The 15,879-nt window shown below is 40.8% G+C and overlaps 1 protein-coding gene across 1 annotated transcript in view; it reads right to left on the bottom strand.

Annotated features, from left to right (window-relative positions):
• The window catches only part of Oseg6 (intraflagellar transport protein Oseg6), a 198,657-nt gene that overhangs the window by 38,684 nt on the left and 144,094 nt on the right, over window positions 1-15,879 (bottom strand). The window contains exons 22-23 of the mRNA XM_080266921.1: window positions 13,807-14,041; window positions 9,087-9,242 (exon numbers count right to left, since the gene is read on the bottom strand). Of these exons, the coding sequence (XP_080123047.1) occupies window positions 9,087-9,242; window positions 13,807-14,041 (391 nt within the window). The remainder of the gene's footprint in view (window positions 1-9,086; window positions 9,243-13,806; window positions 14,042-15,879) is intronic.

Raw genomic sequence — 15,879 nt, 5'->3', positions numbered from 1 at the left:
TGTGTGTGTGTGTGTGTGTGTGTGTGTGTGTGTGTGTGTGTGTGTGTGTGTGTGTGTGTGTGTGTGTGTGTGTGTGTGTGTGTGTGTGTGTGTGTGTGTGTATTTACCTATTTGTAGTATACAGGAATTGAGCAATGCTTGTGTTGTCCTGTCTCCATATCCACATTTATCTACTCTACTTTTACACACATGAATGTTTTTCGCCTGCACCACCTCTTCGTAGATGTCGTTCCAAATACTTATGTATTTACCTAATATACCTAATTGTGATATACAGGGAATGAGCTATGCTCGTGGGATCTCGTCTCTGTTTCTCAATAAGTCAAATTTAGCTTTAAACTCGTTTAAGTTTTTAGACTGGACAATCTTTTTGTCCAGGCTATTCCACAAATCTACACTTTTATAAGGAAAACTATATTTCTTGATATCCTTCAAGCAGCTTGACTTCTTCAATTCATTCCGTGTCCTCTTGTTGCTCTCTTATCCCATACAAACAGATCTTCTCGGTCAATTTTATCTACTCCTATCATGGTCCTGAACACTGCAATCATGTCTCCCCTCCTTCTCCTTTCCTCTAAGGAAGGCATGTCCAGCTTTTCCAGCCTCTCTCTGTATGACAAATCTGCCAGACTGGGGACCATCTTGGTTGCTGTTCTTTGTATTCTCTCAATCTTGTTTATATCTTTCTTTTTGTGTGGGGACCACACAACTGCTGTATATTCTAACCTGGGGTGGATCATGGCCACTATCAATTTTTTCATCATCTCCTCACCCATATAATGAAATGCTACTCTTATGTTAGTCAAGAGTTTATACGTCTCTCTAACTATCTTGTTAACATGTTTTTCAGGTGACAAACTATCCTGGACCAGCACTCCCAAATCTTTCTCTTCTCTCACTTTTGTGATTGATTTATTACCTATCACATAATTCAGTGATGGCCTCTTGGTACTTTTACCCATTTCCAATATTTTACATTTCTTTGCATTAAATTTGAGTTAAATGAAGAGTTTGGGAGGAATCTGAGTGTGAAATGGAGGGAGAGTAAGAAATTGTTTTGGAAGGAGGTAAAGAAAGTAAGGCAGTGTGAAAGGGGAAACAGTAGGGGAGTGAAAGATAGGAATAATAGATTGTTGGTGGAGAAGAGAGAGAAATTGAGGAGATGGAAGGAGCACTTTGAGGATTTGTTGAATGTAGAGAGTGAGAGCAGTGTGAGTATAAGTGGTTGGGGAATGGCTGGGAGAAGAAGAGATGAGAGGAGGGAGGAAGAGATCAGTAGGTCGGAAGTAGTGGAAGCGATGAAGAAGATTAAGCTGGGAAAGGCCCCAGGAATTGATGGAGTGTGTGGTGAAATGCTTAGGTATGGGGGTGAGATTGTTGTGGAGTGGATATGGAAGTTGTGTAGATTGGCTTGGGAAGAGGGAAGGGTTCCAGAGGACTGGAAATCAGGTATAATTGTTCCTCTGTACAAAGGAAAAGGGGAGAGAGAAGTATGTGGTAACCATAGGGGTATTTGCCTTCTTAGTGTGACTGGTAAAATATATGGTAGAATACTCATTGATAGGGTTAGGCATATGACAGAGGAGCTAGTTGGAGAAGAACAAGGGGGATTTAGGAAGGGAAAAGGGTGTGTAGATCAGATATTTGTTCTAAGATGTTTAGTGGAGAAGTATCTAGAGAAGGGAAGGAAAGTGTATGCTGCCTTCATGGACTTGGAGAAAGCTTATGACAGAATAGATAGGCAAGGTATGTGGAAGGTATTAAGAATATATGGAGTGGAGGGGAAATTGTTGAGTGCTGTGAAGAGTATGTACGAAGGAGCTAGGGCTACGGTGCGAGTGGATGGTGAGCTGAGTGAGTTCTTTGATCTCAATGTGGGACTGAAACAGGGGTGTGTGATGTCTCCATGGCTGTTTAATATATATATGGATGGGGTTGTAAAGGAGGTGCAAGGTAGGGCAGTGGATGTGGGGGTTGCCCTAATGAATGAGGGTGAGATTTGGAAGCTTCCGGTGTTGCTGTTTGCTGATGATACAGTATTGTTGAGTGAAGATCAATGGGAGTTGCAAGGTTTGGTGAATGAATTTGGGACAGTGTGTAGGAGGAGGAAGCTGAAAGTTAATGTAAACAAAAGTAAAGTTATGGTGTTTGAGAGGAATGAAGTCACAGAGTGTTCAGTGAGGTTGGATGGTGAGGATATGGAGAATGTGAGTGCATTCAAGTACTTGGGTAGTGTGATGAGTAAGGATGGAACTTTGGGGGATGAAGTACGTGAAAGGGTACAGCAGGGAAGAAAGGTTGTTGGTACAATGAAAGCAGTGATGAGAAATAGGGAGGTGAGTATGGAAGTTAAGAAGTCACTGCATGATAGTAATGTGATCCCTACCCTGACATATGGAAGCGAGGCGTGGACCTTGCAAGAGGGGAACAAGTCAAGAGTGAGAGCAGTGGAAATGAGTTACTTGAGAGGAGCATGTGGAGTGACGTGGAGGGACAGGTTGACGAATGAAGAAGTGAAGGAACGTTGTGGGGTAGATGTGGATGTGGTTGAAAAGATTAGGAGAAATACACTGAGGTGGTTTGGACATGTTGAGAGAATGGAGAATGAAAGACTGAGTAAGAGGGTGTATGTAGGTGAGGTGGAGGGAGGGAGAGGGAGGGGTAGACCGAGGATGAGGTGGAGAGATGGAGTTGAGAGGTATATGAGGGAGGGGGGGGTTGAGTTGGAGGGAGGGGAGTCAAATGGTGGGTGACAGAGTGACTTGGAGGCGTTTTGTCTGCGGCCACCCTTTGCGGGATTAGGGCGTCGGGCTATAGATAGATAGATAGATAGATAGATAGAAATTTCATTTTCCACATCCTGCTCCAATCATGTATCCTGTCCTGATCCTCCTGTAGCATTTTACAATCCTTCTCACCCTCTACCTTCCTGAAGATCTTTACATCATCAGCAAACAGACTTGCATAACTGTTCACTCCATCTACCATATCATTTACTTAAATCAGGAACATTACTGGCGCCAACACCGAGCCTTGAGGGACTCCACTTGTTACTTCCCTCCATCCAAACATCCTATCCTTTATTACTGTCCTCATTTGTGTCTCTCAAGAAGTCTCTCATCCATTCCAAGAGTTTCCCCTTCAGTCCACCTATATACTCTAGTTTCCACATTAGTCTCTTATGGGGTACCCTGTCGAAGGTCTTCTCCAAGTCTAAATACATACAATCCACCCAACCGTCTCTCTCCTGTACCACATCAATCACTCTTGAGTAAAAGCTCAACAAGTTAGAAACACATGACCTTCCACTTCTGAATCCAAACTGATATTCAGCCAAAATATTAATCTCTTCTAGATATTTTATCCATCTGTCTTTCAGGATTCTCTCACACAATTTTGCGACCATGCTGGTTAGCGACACTGGTCTATACTTCAGGGGTTCTTCCCTGTTTCCTCCCTTATAAATTGGTACCATATTTGCCCTCTTTCATTCTTGAGGCACTTTCCCCTCTTCCAGAGAACACACAATTAAACCGTGAATTTTACCTGCCAGTTGCTCTCTGCATTCCTTCAGTACCCAATTAGAAATTTCATCTGGTCATGGGGCTCTCCTTACATATTGAGTTTCCAGTAATTTATACACGTCCTGTACCTCCACTTTTATATCTTTTATCACCGTTACATTTCTAATCACTCCCTCCCCTTTGACAAACTCCTTTTCATTAGTGAAAACCGATTAGAAACATTTGTTCATTATTTCAGCTTGCACTGTGTGTCTGTGTGTATGTGTGTGTTTACCTATTAATGGTAGGTGGCACTCACCATCCACTCATTTGATGTAGTGCTGCTCTCGTGTGATGCTCATTCCTCTCTTCTGTCTTTCTTTCCTTCATTACTTTCCTCTTCCTTCTGTCTACTGGTGACTCTACACTGAGTGACAAGCCAAATGGTTTCCTTTTCACCAGGAAACCATTTACTATGCTGGGTGGTAACCATATAACCAAATTATGGCACCCAGTGGTTTAGTGGGTAATTAAGGCGTTCCAGCCGGACTGAGCCTGTGTGGGTTTATATCCAAGGGATGGTTGGGGTTTACTGCCCATGTAATGCCACTCAGGGATGAGTGACTCTGGTCACTCTCATCTTCAATGTCAAGACCAACTTAACTAGCCCCAAGCTCCTATGCTCCTCATGGGGCAACACTGGGTTAAATGATGATGATGATGATGATGATGTATTTACCTATCTGTAGTATACAGGAATTGAGCTATGCTCATATTGTCGTGTCTCCATATCTACTCTTATCATCATCATCATCATCATCATCATCATTTAAACCTGTGCTGCCCCATAAGAAGTGTAGCGGCCCAAGTCAAGGTAAGTTGGTTCTGACATTTAAGATGAGAGTGCCCAGCCTTGCTCATCCCTGAGTGGCATCATGTGAGCAATAAACCCCAACCACCCCTTGGATATAAACCGGCACAGGTCCAATCCGATTGGAGTGCCTTAAGAAACATACATACATCATCAAATCCTGCATTGTCCCATCGCATGAGGAGTGTATGAGACCAGGGCTAGGCAGGTAGGTCCTGACATCTAAGATGAGAGTGACCAACCTTACTCATTCCTGAGTGGCATTTCGTGAGCAATAAAGCCACCCCTTGGATATAAACCGATACAGGCTTAATCCGGTTGGAGTGCCTTAATTATCTACTGAACCACCAGGCACCATAATTTGGTTATACGGTTACCACCCAGCATAGTAAATGGTTTCCTGGTGTACAGGAAACCATCTGCCTCGTCACTACATGTAGAGTCACCAGCAGACAGAAGGAAAAGGAAAGAATGATGGAAAGAAAGACACAAGAAGAAGGAAAGAAGGAAGGATGAGAAGAAAGGGCAGTCACCAGAGAGCAGTACTACATCAAGTGAGTGGATGGATGCTTTTTGTTTCCACCTCCTTGTCTAGGTCATTCCAAGTACTTAACTTCTGTTTGGGAAACTAAACTTTTTAAGATCATTATGGCATCTGCTTTTCCTCAAGTTAAATTCGTGACCTCTTGTCCTTCCACTGTCCAATACAAAAAGATTCCACCTATCCACCTTTTCCAGACATCTTACATTTCTAAATATCAAAATCAAATATCCTCTTTCCCTTCCCTCACACAGTGTTAACTTCAGTTTTTCCAGTCTCTCCTTATTGGCCAGTTCCCTTAAGCATGGTATCATCCTTGTTGCTATCTGTTGTATCTTCTCCAGTTTATCAATGAGCTTTTTCAGATGAGGTGACCATATTACAGCTGCATATTCTAGTCTTGGTCTTATCATGGACACTATCAACTCCCTCAGCATTTCCTCATCCATATAATTAAATGCCATGCTCATGTTGGTTAGTAACACATATGTGCCTCCAATGATTCTGTTTATATGCTTTTCTATTGACAGGTCATCTTGTATCATCACTCCCAAGTCCTCCTCTTCTTTTCTTTTGCTAATTATCTCACTGCCCATATTATATATTCAATGTGGTCTTTCTTCACTCACTCCCACTTGTAATACATGACACTTCTTGGCACTGAACTCCATTTTCCAAGTCTGACTCCAGTTGTGGAGTTTGTTCTAGTCCTCTTGTAACTCCTTAAAACTATCAATACATTTAATACGTTTTATTATTTTAGCATCATCTGCGAACAAACTCATGTAACTATTCAAACCTTCTGGCAAATCACTTATATATATCAGAACATTACTGGAGCCAAGACAGAGCCCTGTGGCACTCCACTAGTCGTATCTTTTCATTGTGAAACCTTGTCTCTTATGACTGTTCTAATCTGCCTTCCTACCAGATAATCTTCCATCCACTTTAATAGTTTCCCATGCATTCCTCTCAAGGTCTTCAACTTCCACAGCAATCTCTTATAAGGCACCCTGTCTGCATTCCTGAAGTCTAGGCAGACATAATTTAACCACCCCTCACTCTCTTGTATAACATCTATCACCCTACCGTACTATAAACTTCGTAGACTGGTAACACACGATCTTCCTTTCCCAAAACCGAACTGTCTTGGTGTTATCACTTAATTTTCTTCTAAATACCTAATCCATCTTTTTCAGATATTTTTCTCACAAATTTTACAAACAACACTAGTAAGTAACACAGGTCTATACCTGAGTGGATCTTCCCTATCTCCTCCCTTGAAGACTAGCACAACATTAGCTCTTTTGCAGTCTTTAGGTATCTCCCCATTTTCCAGACAGCTCCTTATGATGACAAAAACAGGCACGCTAATTGATCAGCACATTCTTTCAGGATCCACCCAGCCACATTTCTGGTCCCAATGCTCCCCTTACATCCAAGTCCCTCGTCATCTGCAACAACTCATTTCTTGTCAACTGTAATTTCTGCCATTCTCGTTGTCCTGGTTTCCATTTCAGATTCATTAAATTCCTCATTCAGTACATAAACTGGTTGCAGTTTGTTGTTCATTATTTCCACAAATCTTCTTCTCTTTCATCAGCTCCATCTCCATCTCTCAATCATGCTATACTGTCCTTAACTTTCATTTTACCATTTACAAACCTAGAAAATAGCTCAGGTTCCTTTTTTCATTCAGTTACAATATCTCTCTCATACTTCCTTTCTTCCTCTGTATCTTTGCATATCCATTTCTAGTTTTCTTGTATTCCTCTCATGCCCTTGCACTGTACCATTCCATGCTCTGCGTTTTGCCTCAAGTGCCTTTCTACACCTATTGTTGAACAATTTTTCTTCTTTTCCTGCTGTGGAGAATTTTGAGACATATTTACCAATTCCTGTTTTGTACACTTCCACCAGATACTCATACTTCTTATCAAAATTTTCAACAGCATCCATTTCACTCAAGTCTACATTCTGGAAATCACTCCTTTGGGAAGAAAAATCCGATTATTATATCAAGTTTCTCTAGTGTTTTTCATCTCTTTCACTTTCCCTTACTCCTACCACTTCCATCTCAATAACCAGATGATCACTTTTACCTAGGGGGCATTGATATGTTACATTCTTCACATCGTTTGTTTCCTTCATGAACACAAGGTCCAGCCTTGATGGTTTGTCGTCTCCTCTAGTTCTTGCATTTTCTTTAACTGAGTTAACAAATTTGCCATCACCATTTCCATCAATTCATTGCCCCACAATTCCTCACTGCTCCCAGCATCCATATTTTGCCAGTCAACTTCTCTACAGTTAAAATCCCCCATGATTATTATTCTGTTCCACTGTTCAACTGACATCTTTATCTGTAAGATGCATTCTCTTATCAGCTGTTCATAATCTTCTTTTTTCAATGTACTAGTTTGAGAGGGCATGCAGAATACTGTTACATCTATTTTATCTCCATAGTTGTCTTTCCAACCCCCAAATTTCTGCTGTGTTGTTTTTAAGTTCTATCTCTTTTGCTTTTAAATTCGGATGAGTTAAAATCATTACTCCTCCCCCAAACTTCCCCTCTCTATCCATCCTCCACACAGTATATTCCTTTCATCCAAATAATTTAGTATCAACATCCCGGGGAAAATTGGTCTCTACCAAGCAAATAATTTTTGGTTTCTTTTCCTTCATATAATCTCTTAGTTCCCTCTCCTAGATATTAGTCCATCCACATTACTATACATGATCGTTAAATTTTTCAATACAATCTTTTCTTTATTCATCCTTCTTTTGCTTGTGCTCACTCCATATCCCTCTTTTCCATCACTTCTAGTTCTTGATGTAACACATCCTGATATTCATGTCCATCACTCTCCAGAAAAAATTCTTACGCTCATCCTCTGACATCCCGTCATTTTTTCTTTCACTTGCTCATTCAGCAACTTCAAAACTTCACTTTCTTCCTCTTTTAGGTCTTTTATAATAATGTTTTCAAAACCTGGCTCCCTGCTCAATTTCCACGACACTGTGTGTGTGTGTGTGTGTGTGTGTGTGTGTGTGTGTGTGTGTGTGTGTGTGTGTGTGTGTGTGTGTGTTCTTACCGAATTGTATCTTTACAGGAATGAGTCAAGCTCGTACTGTCCCGTGTTTTAAACCATATTTATCGTACATATCCTTAAATTTGTGAATTGTTTTGGCACACACTATTTCATTCGGTAGTGCATTCCACTGATCAATTGCTCTGTTTGGGAAACTGAATTTCCTTACGTCTTTATCACCTCTCTTCTTATGCAGTTTTTTGCAGTGTCCTCTTGCTGATGCTTCTCCATATGTTAAGTAACCATTTATGTCTATTTTCTTCCCTGATATGCACTTATATAGCATTATCATGTCACCTCTTTTCCTTCTCTCCTGTAGTGTTGGTAGATTCAGTTTATTTAATCTTTCTTCGTAGCTTAGGTCCCTTAAGCTTGGTATCCATCTTGTAGTGGCCCTTTGAACTTTTTCAATCTTGTCTATGTGTTTTTTGAGATGAGGACTCCAGACTACTGATGCATATTCCAGGGTTGGTCTAATGAATGATGTTATTATCCTTCTTAGTATGTCTTCATTTATGTATGTGAATGCTATTCTCATATTTGCAAGCAGTGTATACATGTTCCGTACCTTCTCGCTGATGTGGTCAGCCGGAGATAGTCTGTTATTGATAATCACACCTAGGTCCTTCTCTCTTTCTGATGTGTGTGTGTGTGTGTGTGTGTGTGTGTGTGTGTGTGTGTGTGTGTGTGTGTGTGTGTGTGTGTGTGTGTGTGTGTGTGTGTGTGTGTGTGTGTGTGTGTCTTTATGAATTTTAGGCTGTGGTCATCAGCTCCCTCCCTATCCTCATTGAACCCATATTGTATCAACTTCACTATATGATAAATCATTGTGCTATGGGTTTTCGCCAGACGTAATCCCACTGCATAGCAAGGCAAGACTGTATACAATTTTTTGCAACACTCCTGGCTCTGCCCATGAAGCATTCTAACCTCGTAAGCCTGAACAGGTTTCTCGTAAATTGAAAAAATAATAATAATAATAATCTGGTGATAGCCACAATAAAATGTAAAAGACATTCCTCAGGTGAAGGGGTTAAAAATATAACCAGTTGCACTATGAGAGATACAAATCATCTTACTTTTGGGATACCATCTACTTCTCCCATGAGGAAATCAATCAACTGGCGAGTAAGAACATCATCATTTGCTGCAGCCACTACATCAATTGCCAGCTGAATACTCTCTCCATCTTCTGTCCCTGCACTCTGGGCTGATCGGATCAGATGCTTCACTGCCTAAAAGATAAAAGAAATACAAATGACAAGGGAAATTTCACTTCCATTATATGCAACACTGCAAAGTTTGATAGGCTGTACAACACAGCCCATCTTCAGGAGTGTAAAAATGAGTAATACAACTGTGTTCTTGCTGATTACCTGGTCATTTCAGCAGCAAGGAATCTATGATATTTACTCATAACTTATGTACTGTAATTACATAATACCTTCCTCCACTATGTATAACATTAATGGGAGACTTGACACTAATCCTTTGCATGATATGATAGGTGGCTACAAAGTACCAGGGGAGAATGACAACAGATAACAACTGAAGGACATGTGTCAGGAAAGGGGGCTATGGGCTATGCATTTTCAACTTAATTTTAAGCCCAAAGGGGCACACACATACACACTACACGATATCCAGAAATTGGGGAGAATGTTGGAAAGAACATGACTGATAATGCGTCTGTACAAAGAAAGTCGATCGGGGGTGTTGTTGACATAAGGGTAATGAGAGGATGATGCACAGCTTTAACTGGTCATATGAGTGTGGTATGCAAGGTAAAACCAAAAAGAAAATGGTAGATAAAGCTCAAGAATGGTCGGTGAAATACACAAGCTGGAGAAGCTGAGAAACAAAGCAATGGCAGAAGAATACCAGGTAAGGTAAAAGAAGAATTAGAGTAATTGAATTGGGAGGAAAAGGATCTGAAAAATCTATTGAGGGCAAAGGAGTGTCTGGTTAGGAATGCTGAAGCTATGTGTGGTGTCATGAGGCAAGTAACTAGTAAAAAGTTTGGACAGCTTGGTGAGATTCAGAGATCAAAATAGCAGTGGAGGAAAAGAGCTCAAGTGCATGTAAGAAAGGGAATCAAACATAACAAGAGGGGAATATACTGCATACAGCATAATAAACATGTGAAGAGATTAGTAAGAGGAGAAAGAGAGAAGCAAATGATGATCTTGGAACAAAAATGTCAGGCATTCTGAAATGAGGCAATTATTTTGGAAAGAAGTGCAAAAATGTAGGTATGAGAGTGAAAAAAGTAAGAACGTGTGAGGGATGAAAGTGGAAAAATATGAGCGAATGGAATTGAAAGTAATAATAATAATAATAATAATAATAATAATAATAATCCATCCATCCATCCATCATCCAATCCTACTTTGCCTCTTGAGGAGAGTAGGAGCCCGGGGCTAGGCAAGTTGGTCCCGACATATAAGATGAGAGTGACCAACCTCACTCATCCCTGAGTGGCATTACATGAGCAATAAACCCCAACCACCCTTTGGATATAAACCTTCACCGGCTCAATCCGACTGGAGCGCACCAATTACCCACTAAACCACCAGGCACCATTATTTGGTTATATGGTTACCACCCAGCACAGTACAATGGTTTCCCGGAGTACAGGAAACCATTTGGCTTGCCACTCAGAGTAGAATCACCCACAGGCAGAAGGAAGGGGAAAGAATGAGGAAAGAAAGACAAAAGAGGGAGTGTAAAGTCACCTAGGACAAGGAAAGAATGAAGTAAAGAACGACTTAAGAGGAAGGAAGGAAAGGGAAGACGCCCGAAAGCAGCACTACATCGAGTGAGTGGATGGTGAGTGTCCCATCTACCACCAATAATAAAAATAATAATAATAATAATAATAATAATGTCTTTTGTTTCTCAAAGGTGCCAGTTCTTCCATAGGGAATTCACTAGCACTTGACACACATATATATAATTTTTACAATTACAAGAATTATGACATCTCACATATACAGTACAAACTTCATCATTAAAAAAAAACATGAAAGTGCCAATAATTAAACCCAACAATCATCCATCACAGTACCTCATTCCAGGTCGTACATTTTGAAAAAAGAAAGTGTTTCATCTGTCTCCTAAAGGATTCAACAGAAGAGAGTTGTTTCATGGACAATGGCAATCTATTACAGTATATAACCTGGGGGCTCTATACACAAAAGAACAATCAGAGAACGATGACTGGTGAATGGCTCCAGGCTCGTCAAGATGCAAAGAATCATCTTCACCACGTTACATCCCACTTGGGCATGCAGATGGGAGTTTTAACAATTCAGCAAGATACTTCGGATTGTGGAAAGTATTAAGAATATATGGAGTAGATGGGAAGTTGTTGAGTGCTGTGAAGAGTTTGTATGATGATGCTAAGGCTGCAGTGCGTGTGGATGGTGAATTGAGTGAATTTTGCTCTTTGAAGGTTGGGTTGAAACAGGGATGTGTCATGTCTCCATGGTTGTTCAATCTGTACATGGATGGGGTAATAAAAGAGGTACAAGGTAGGGCAGTGGATGTTGGAGTGGCCCTAGTGAGAGAGAGTTGTGTTTGGAAACTCCCTGTACTGTTGTTTGCAGATGATACTTGTTGTTATGTGAAGACGAAGGGGAGCTGCAAGGCTTGGTGGATGAGTTTGGGAGAGTGTGTAAGAAACGGAATCTAAAGGTGAATGTAGGGAGGAGCAAAGTGATGGTCGTTGAGAGAGGTGAAGTCAATGAATGTACAGTGAGGTTGGATGGTGAGGAAAAGGAAAATGTCAGCACCTTTAAGTACTTGGGGAGTGTGATGAGTAGGGATGAAAGTTTAGAGGATGAAGAGCTTGAAAAGGTACAACATGGAAGAAAGGTTGCTGGTTCCTTGAAAGCAGTGATAAGAAACAGGGAAGTGAGCATGGAAGTGAAAAAGTTACTACATGATAGTATTGTGATACCAACCCTAACTTATGGAAGTGAAGCTTGGACATTGTTGGAAGGACACAAATCAAGAGTGAGAGCAGTGGAAATGAGTTATTTAAGAGGAGCCTGTGGAGTCACATGGAGAGACAGGCTCACAAATGAGGATATCAAGGAGCATTGTGGTGTGGATGTGGACATGTTAGGATGCATTAGGAGGAACACACTGAAGTGGTTTGGCCATGAGGAGAGGATGGGGGATGAGACTGACGAGGAGAGTGTATGTGAGTGAGGTGGAGGGGGGGAGAGGGAGGAGGAGGCCGAGGATGAGATGGAGGAATGGAGTGGAGAGGTATATGAGAAAGGGAAGGGGAGGCCGAGGATGAGGTGGAGGGATGGAGTGGAGAGGTATATGAGAGAGGGAGGTGTGAGTTGAGAGCAGGGCAGTGAAATGGCGGGGGACAGGGAAACGTGGAGGCGATCTGTTTGTGGCCACCCCATAAGGGATTAAGGCGTCTAGCAATAGATAGATAGATAGAATTCGGTTCGCCAAACTTAAAAACCTCAAATGTAATAAGATGCAGTTTAAATTCAATTCCAGCCTTTACTGGTACCCAATGCAGCTCAATTAGGAATGGTGTAGTCAAGGTTCTCAGAGGGAGACCAAAGATAAGCCATGCTGCCCTGTTCAACACAGACTGAACTTTCGTCAGTAAATTATCTGGAAAACCAATCCACAGTGAATTACAATAACAAACACAAGACAAGACCACTGCATGGACCATTGTTAAGAGGCAAAGTCTATTCAAGAATTTTCTCAGAGTACAGATTTCTGATACGCAAATTACACCCTCTGACAACTTGATTGATATGTTCTTTGTAATTTAACTTTGAATTAAAATAAACACCCAGATTTTGAATGGAACTGACTGGATTAAGCCATGACATGCCAATGTTCAATGCCAGGGCATTATCAGTGTCGTCATTCCTTCTGTTTCTTCTTCTGATGATGATCTCAGTTTTACCACCATTCAGCTTAAGTTTCCTTCAAGCCATCCAAATCTTAATATCAGACAATAGAGATTCAAGCTTAGTATCATTGATATCTGACATCTTAACGTACAGCCAGGTGTTGTCAGCATAAAAATGATAGGACACGTTGTGAGCATTAAGTAAAGATGATAAACTACTCATGTAGATTGTAAATAGAATTGGACCCAAAACTTATCCTTGAGGGACTCCGAATAGAAGGGGAGCAGAATCAGAGCTAGTAGAGTCAACAACCACTCTCTGAGATCTGTCCAACAGATACAACTTAAGAGGCAAAAGAGCACCATCGCAAACACCATAAAAATACAGATCATCCAACAATAGTTTATGATCCACTGTATCAAAAGCTGCAGACAGATCCAACAGAACTAGAAGAGAGGACATCCCACCACAGGTGTTTGCCACCAAGGCACTATGAATTCTTGTTAATGAAGTTTCAGCTGAATGGTATTTTCAGTATGCTGATTGAACAACAGGAATAACTCTGTAATGTTCCAGTAGTGGTAAGAGTTGATGAATGGAGCTAATGAAAGCTTAAGAGTTGTTCTTGTTGTTGTTGCTGCTAAACCTCAGTCATGCCTGGACCAGCAAACCTATCAACTGCAAGTGAAGCGAGAATGATACTTACTGGTAGTTCTGAGGCTTTTGTATATATGTATCTGATATATCATCTTATCAGGTTCCACACGTTCCCTCATGCATCATACAAGTTAGGCCTCTCTTGGTCACATCACTGTATGACACACAGGAAATTAGTGGGTAATGTTTTTCTCTCTAATCCCCATGGAATACTGTATAAAACAACAAAATACTAATACTCCCTTGCCTTTGGGTAGGTCCCTGCCAGGTAATAAAACTTTCCAGAAAGGAAATGGTTCCGCTCATTTTCAAAGTGCAATGCCAGACTCTTGTAGTCCTCAGGTGTGGCATCTGAGCCCAGGATCTCTGCGTAAAGCTCCATCTTACCATGAGTTCGTGCCAGCTGGAATGCCTCATCTGTGCATTTGGACAGCACCAGAAACTGGATGGCTGAGTTGTAGTCATTCAGTTTCTGGAAGAATCTGAGAAGATGAGTGTTAGGAGATAATGAAATAATGAAGCATGTTTTGTAAGCTGAATCAACAGTTGTACAGTATTAATAACACAACTGAGATATTTGGCTCCAACAACAAATCATTACATACAGCCTTGTAAATAACTTTAAGCAGTAATGTAATTCTTGGAGTTCCATACTACTGGTGCTGGAAAGGAATGAATGCATGTAGTGGTACCAATATATAACCAGGCAATTCTGTTGCCAGTTATACAAACATCACATAACTAACTCCCTATCCCCTGAAAGAGGGATGGTCAACTACCAAAGAAGGGCAACTTCTGCCTGCAGCCCAACATTTTCACATACCAGATGTACAGAAAAAGTATTGCACAGGTGGAGTCTGATGATGTTCAATATTATCATTATCTTGTGAATACCCACGAAGATTATTATCACCTAAACATGCATGCTCTAACTATACCAATAAGGCAGAGACAAATGCAAGCAATACATGGCATCATCATGAATGCAAAGTTGCCAACCTGAGGGAAACTCATCATCCATTTTCTAACAGCCATCATCTGTGATGTCAGATTGTTTTACACCAAGTTTACACCGATACTTTTTTGATCAAATGTACTTGGGACTACAACTTTTACTGCTACTACTCAGTACTACTCAAATACATTCAGGGAAGTCTAAGGTACAGTTACATGCTGACATGACATCTGCTAATATACTACACTTTGTTTCACATTTCTATTAGTCCTCACTAGACACCAGGGATGTGTTACTAAATATCACAACAAGTACTGATGTTGTTGTCATTGCTGATCGGCCCTAGTCTGTCTGACCAAGCAGACCCATCAACCACAGACAAACATATATCCCTGCAGGGCTGTCCTGTAATGTGAACCAAGGTTCCCTTGACGTCGACAGCACCTCATCACAGTGGGGCCCAGGGAAAAGCGAGGAGATGTGGTTCTCAGGTGGATGCCACATTTGCATTTCTCCATCCATTTAACAGGGGCACCAGAGTAGGCTCAACATCACCCCATTATCTAGTTATATGGTTACTATCCAACACTGTAAATGGTTTCCTGGATTACATGAAACTATTTGGCCTGTCACTCAGTGTAGAGCCACCTGAAGTGGAATGAAGTGTAGTAAAAAGTGACATTCCGGAAGGCAAGTGAGAAGTGGGAAGAGAAGAGGGAAGACACAGAAACAGAATGATAAAGGTGAAGGGAGAAATAGGCAGCACTAAATCAAGCGAATGGATGATGGTTCCCGTCACCTACCACCACTGGTGCTGTATATTAGAGGAAAATGGCAAATCAACATTACAGCTGTCAATGGCATTTTAGTCGGTAATTTTTCTCTAATTCAGTAGTGACTTAACCCCATCCAGCCACTGATGTCTTTCTGTTTTATTCCTGTTATCTCAAAATAATTTTACTCAGCATAGGAGAGACTTGCAGAGCTGAAGGGATTTGACAGAGCCTTCATTAAGCCCTTCACTACTAAAGGTCCATCCTAACTGGTATAAAATACTTAGGAGATTGCAACAATATGCTAAACTATCACATTATCAGACTGAAGTGGTTAGGAACAAATGTATATATATATATATATATATATATATATATATATATATATATACAGCATATATATATAGTACAGCCTCGATAAGTTAACCCTGCAGAAGGTGGAATTGCTGGTAAGTTGAATTCTGACAGAGGTGTGACTTAGTGTTTATTCAGAGGGTTACATTTTAGTTTCCTATACGAGTATTACAGATGCTACACTTTAGATTATTATATTCCAAGTGTTACATTTTAGTGTAACTGATTGCATAATTAA

This window comes from Coenobita brevimanus, chromosome 22 (assembly GCF_032717465.1).
Source record: "Coenobita brevimanus isolate Jiangsu-jjx chromosome 22, ASM3271746v2, whole genome shotgun sequence".
In the NCBI taxonomy this organism is placed as follows: domain Eukaryota; kingdom Metazoa; phylum Arthropoda; class Malacostraca; order Decapoda; family Coenobitidae; genus Coenobita; species Coenobita brevimanus.
This window is presented reverse-complemented; position numbering and strand designations above follow the sequence as displayed.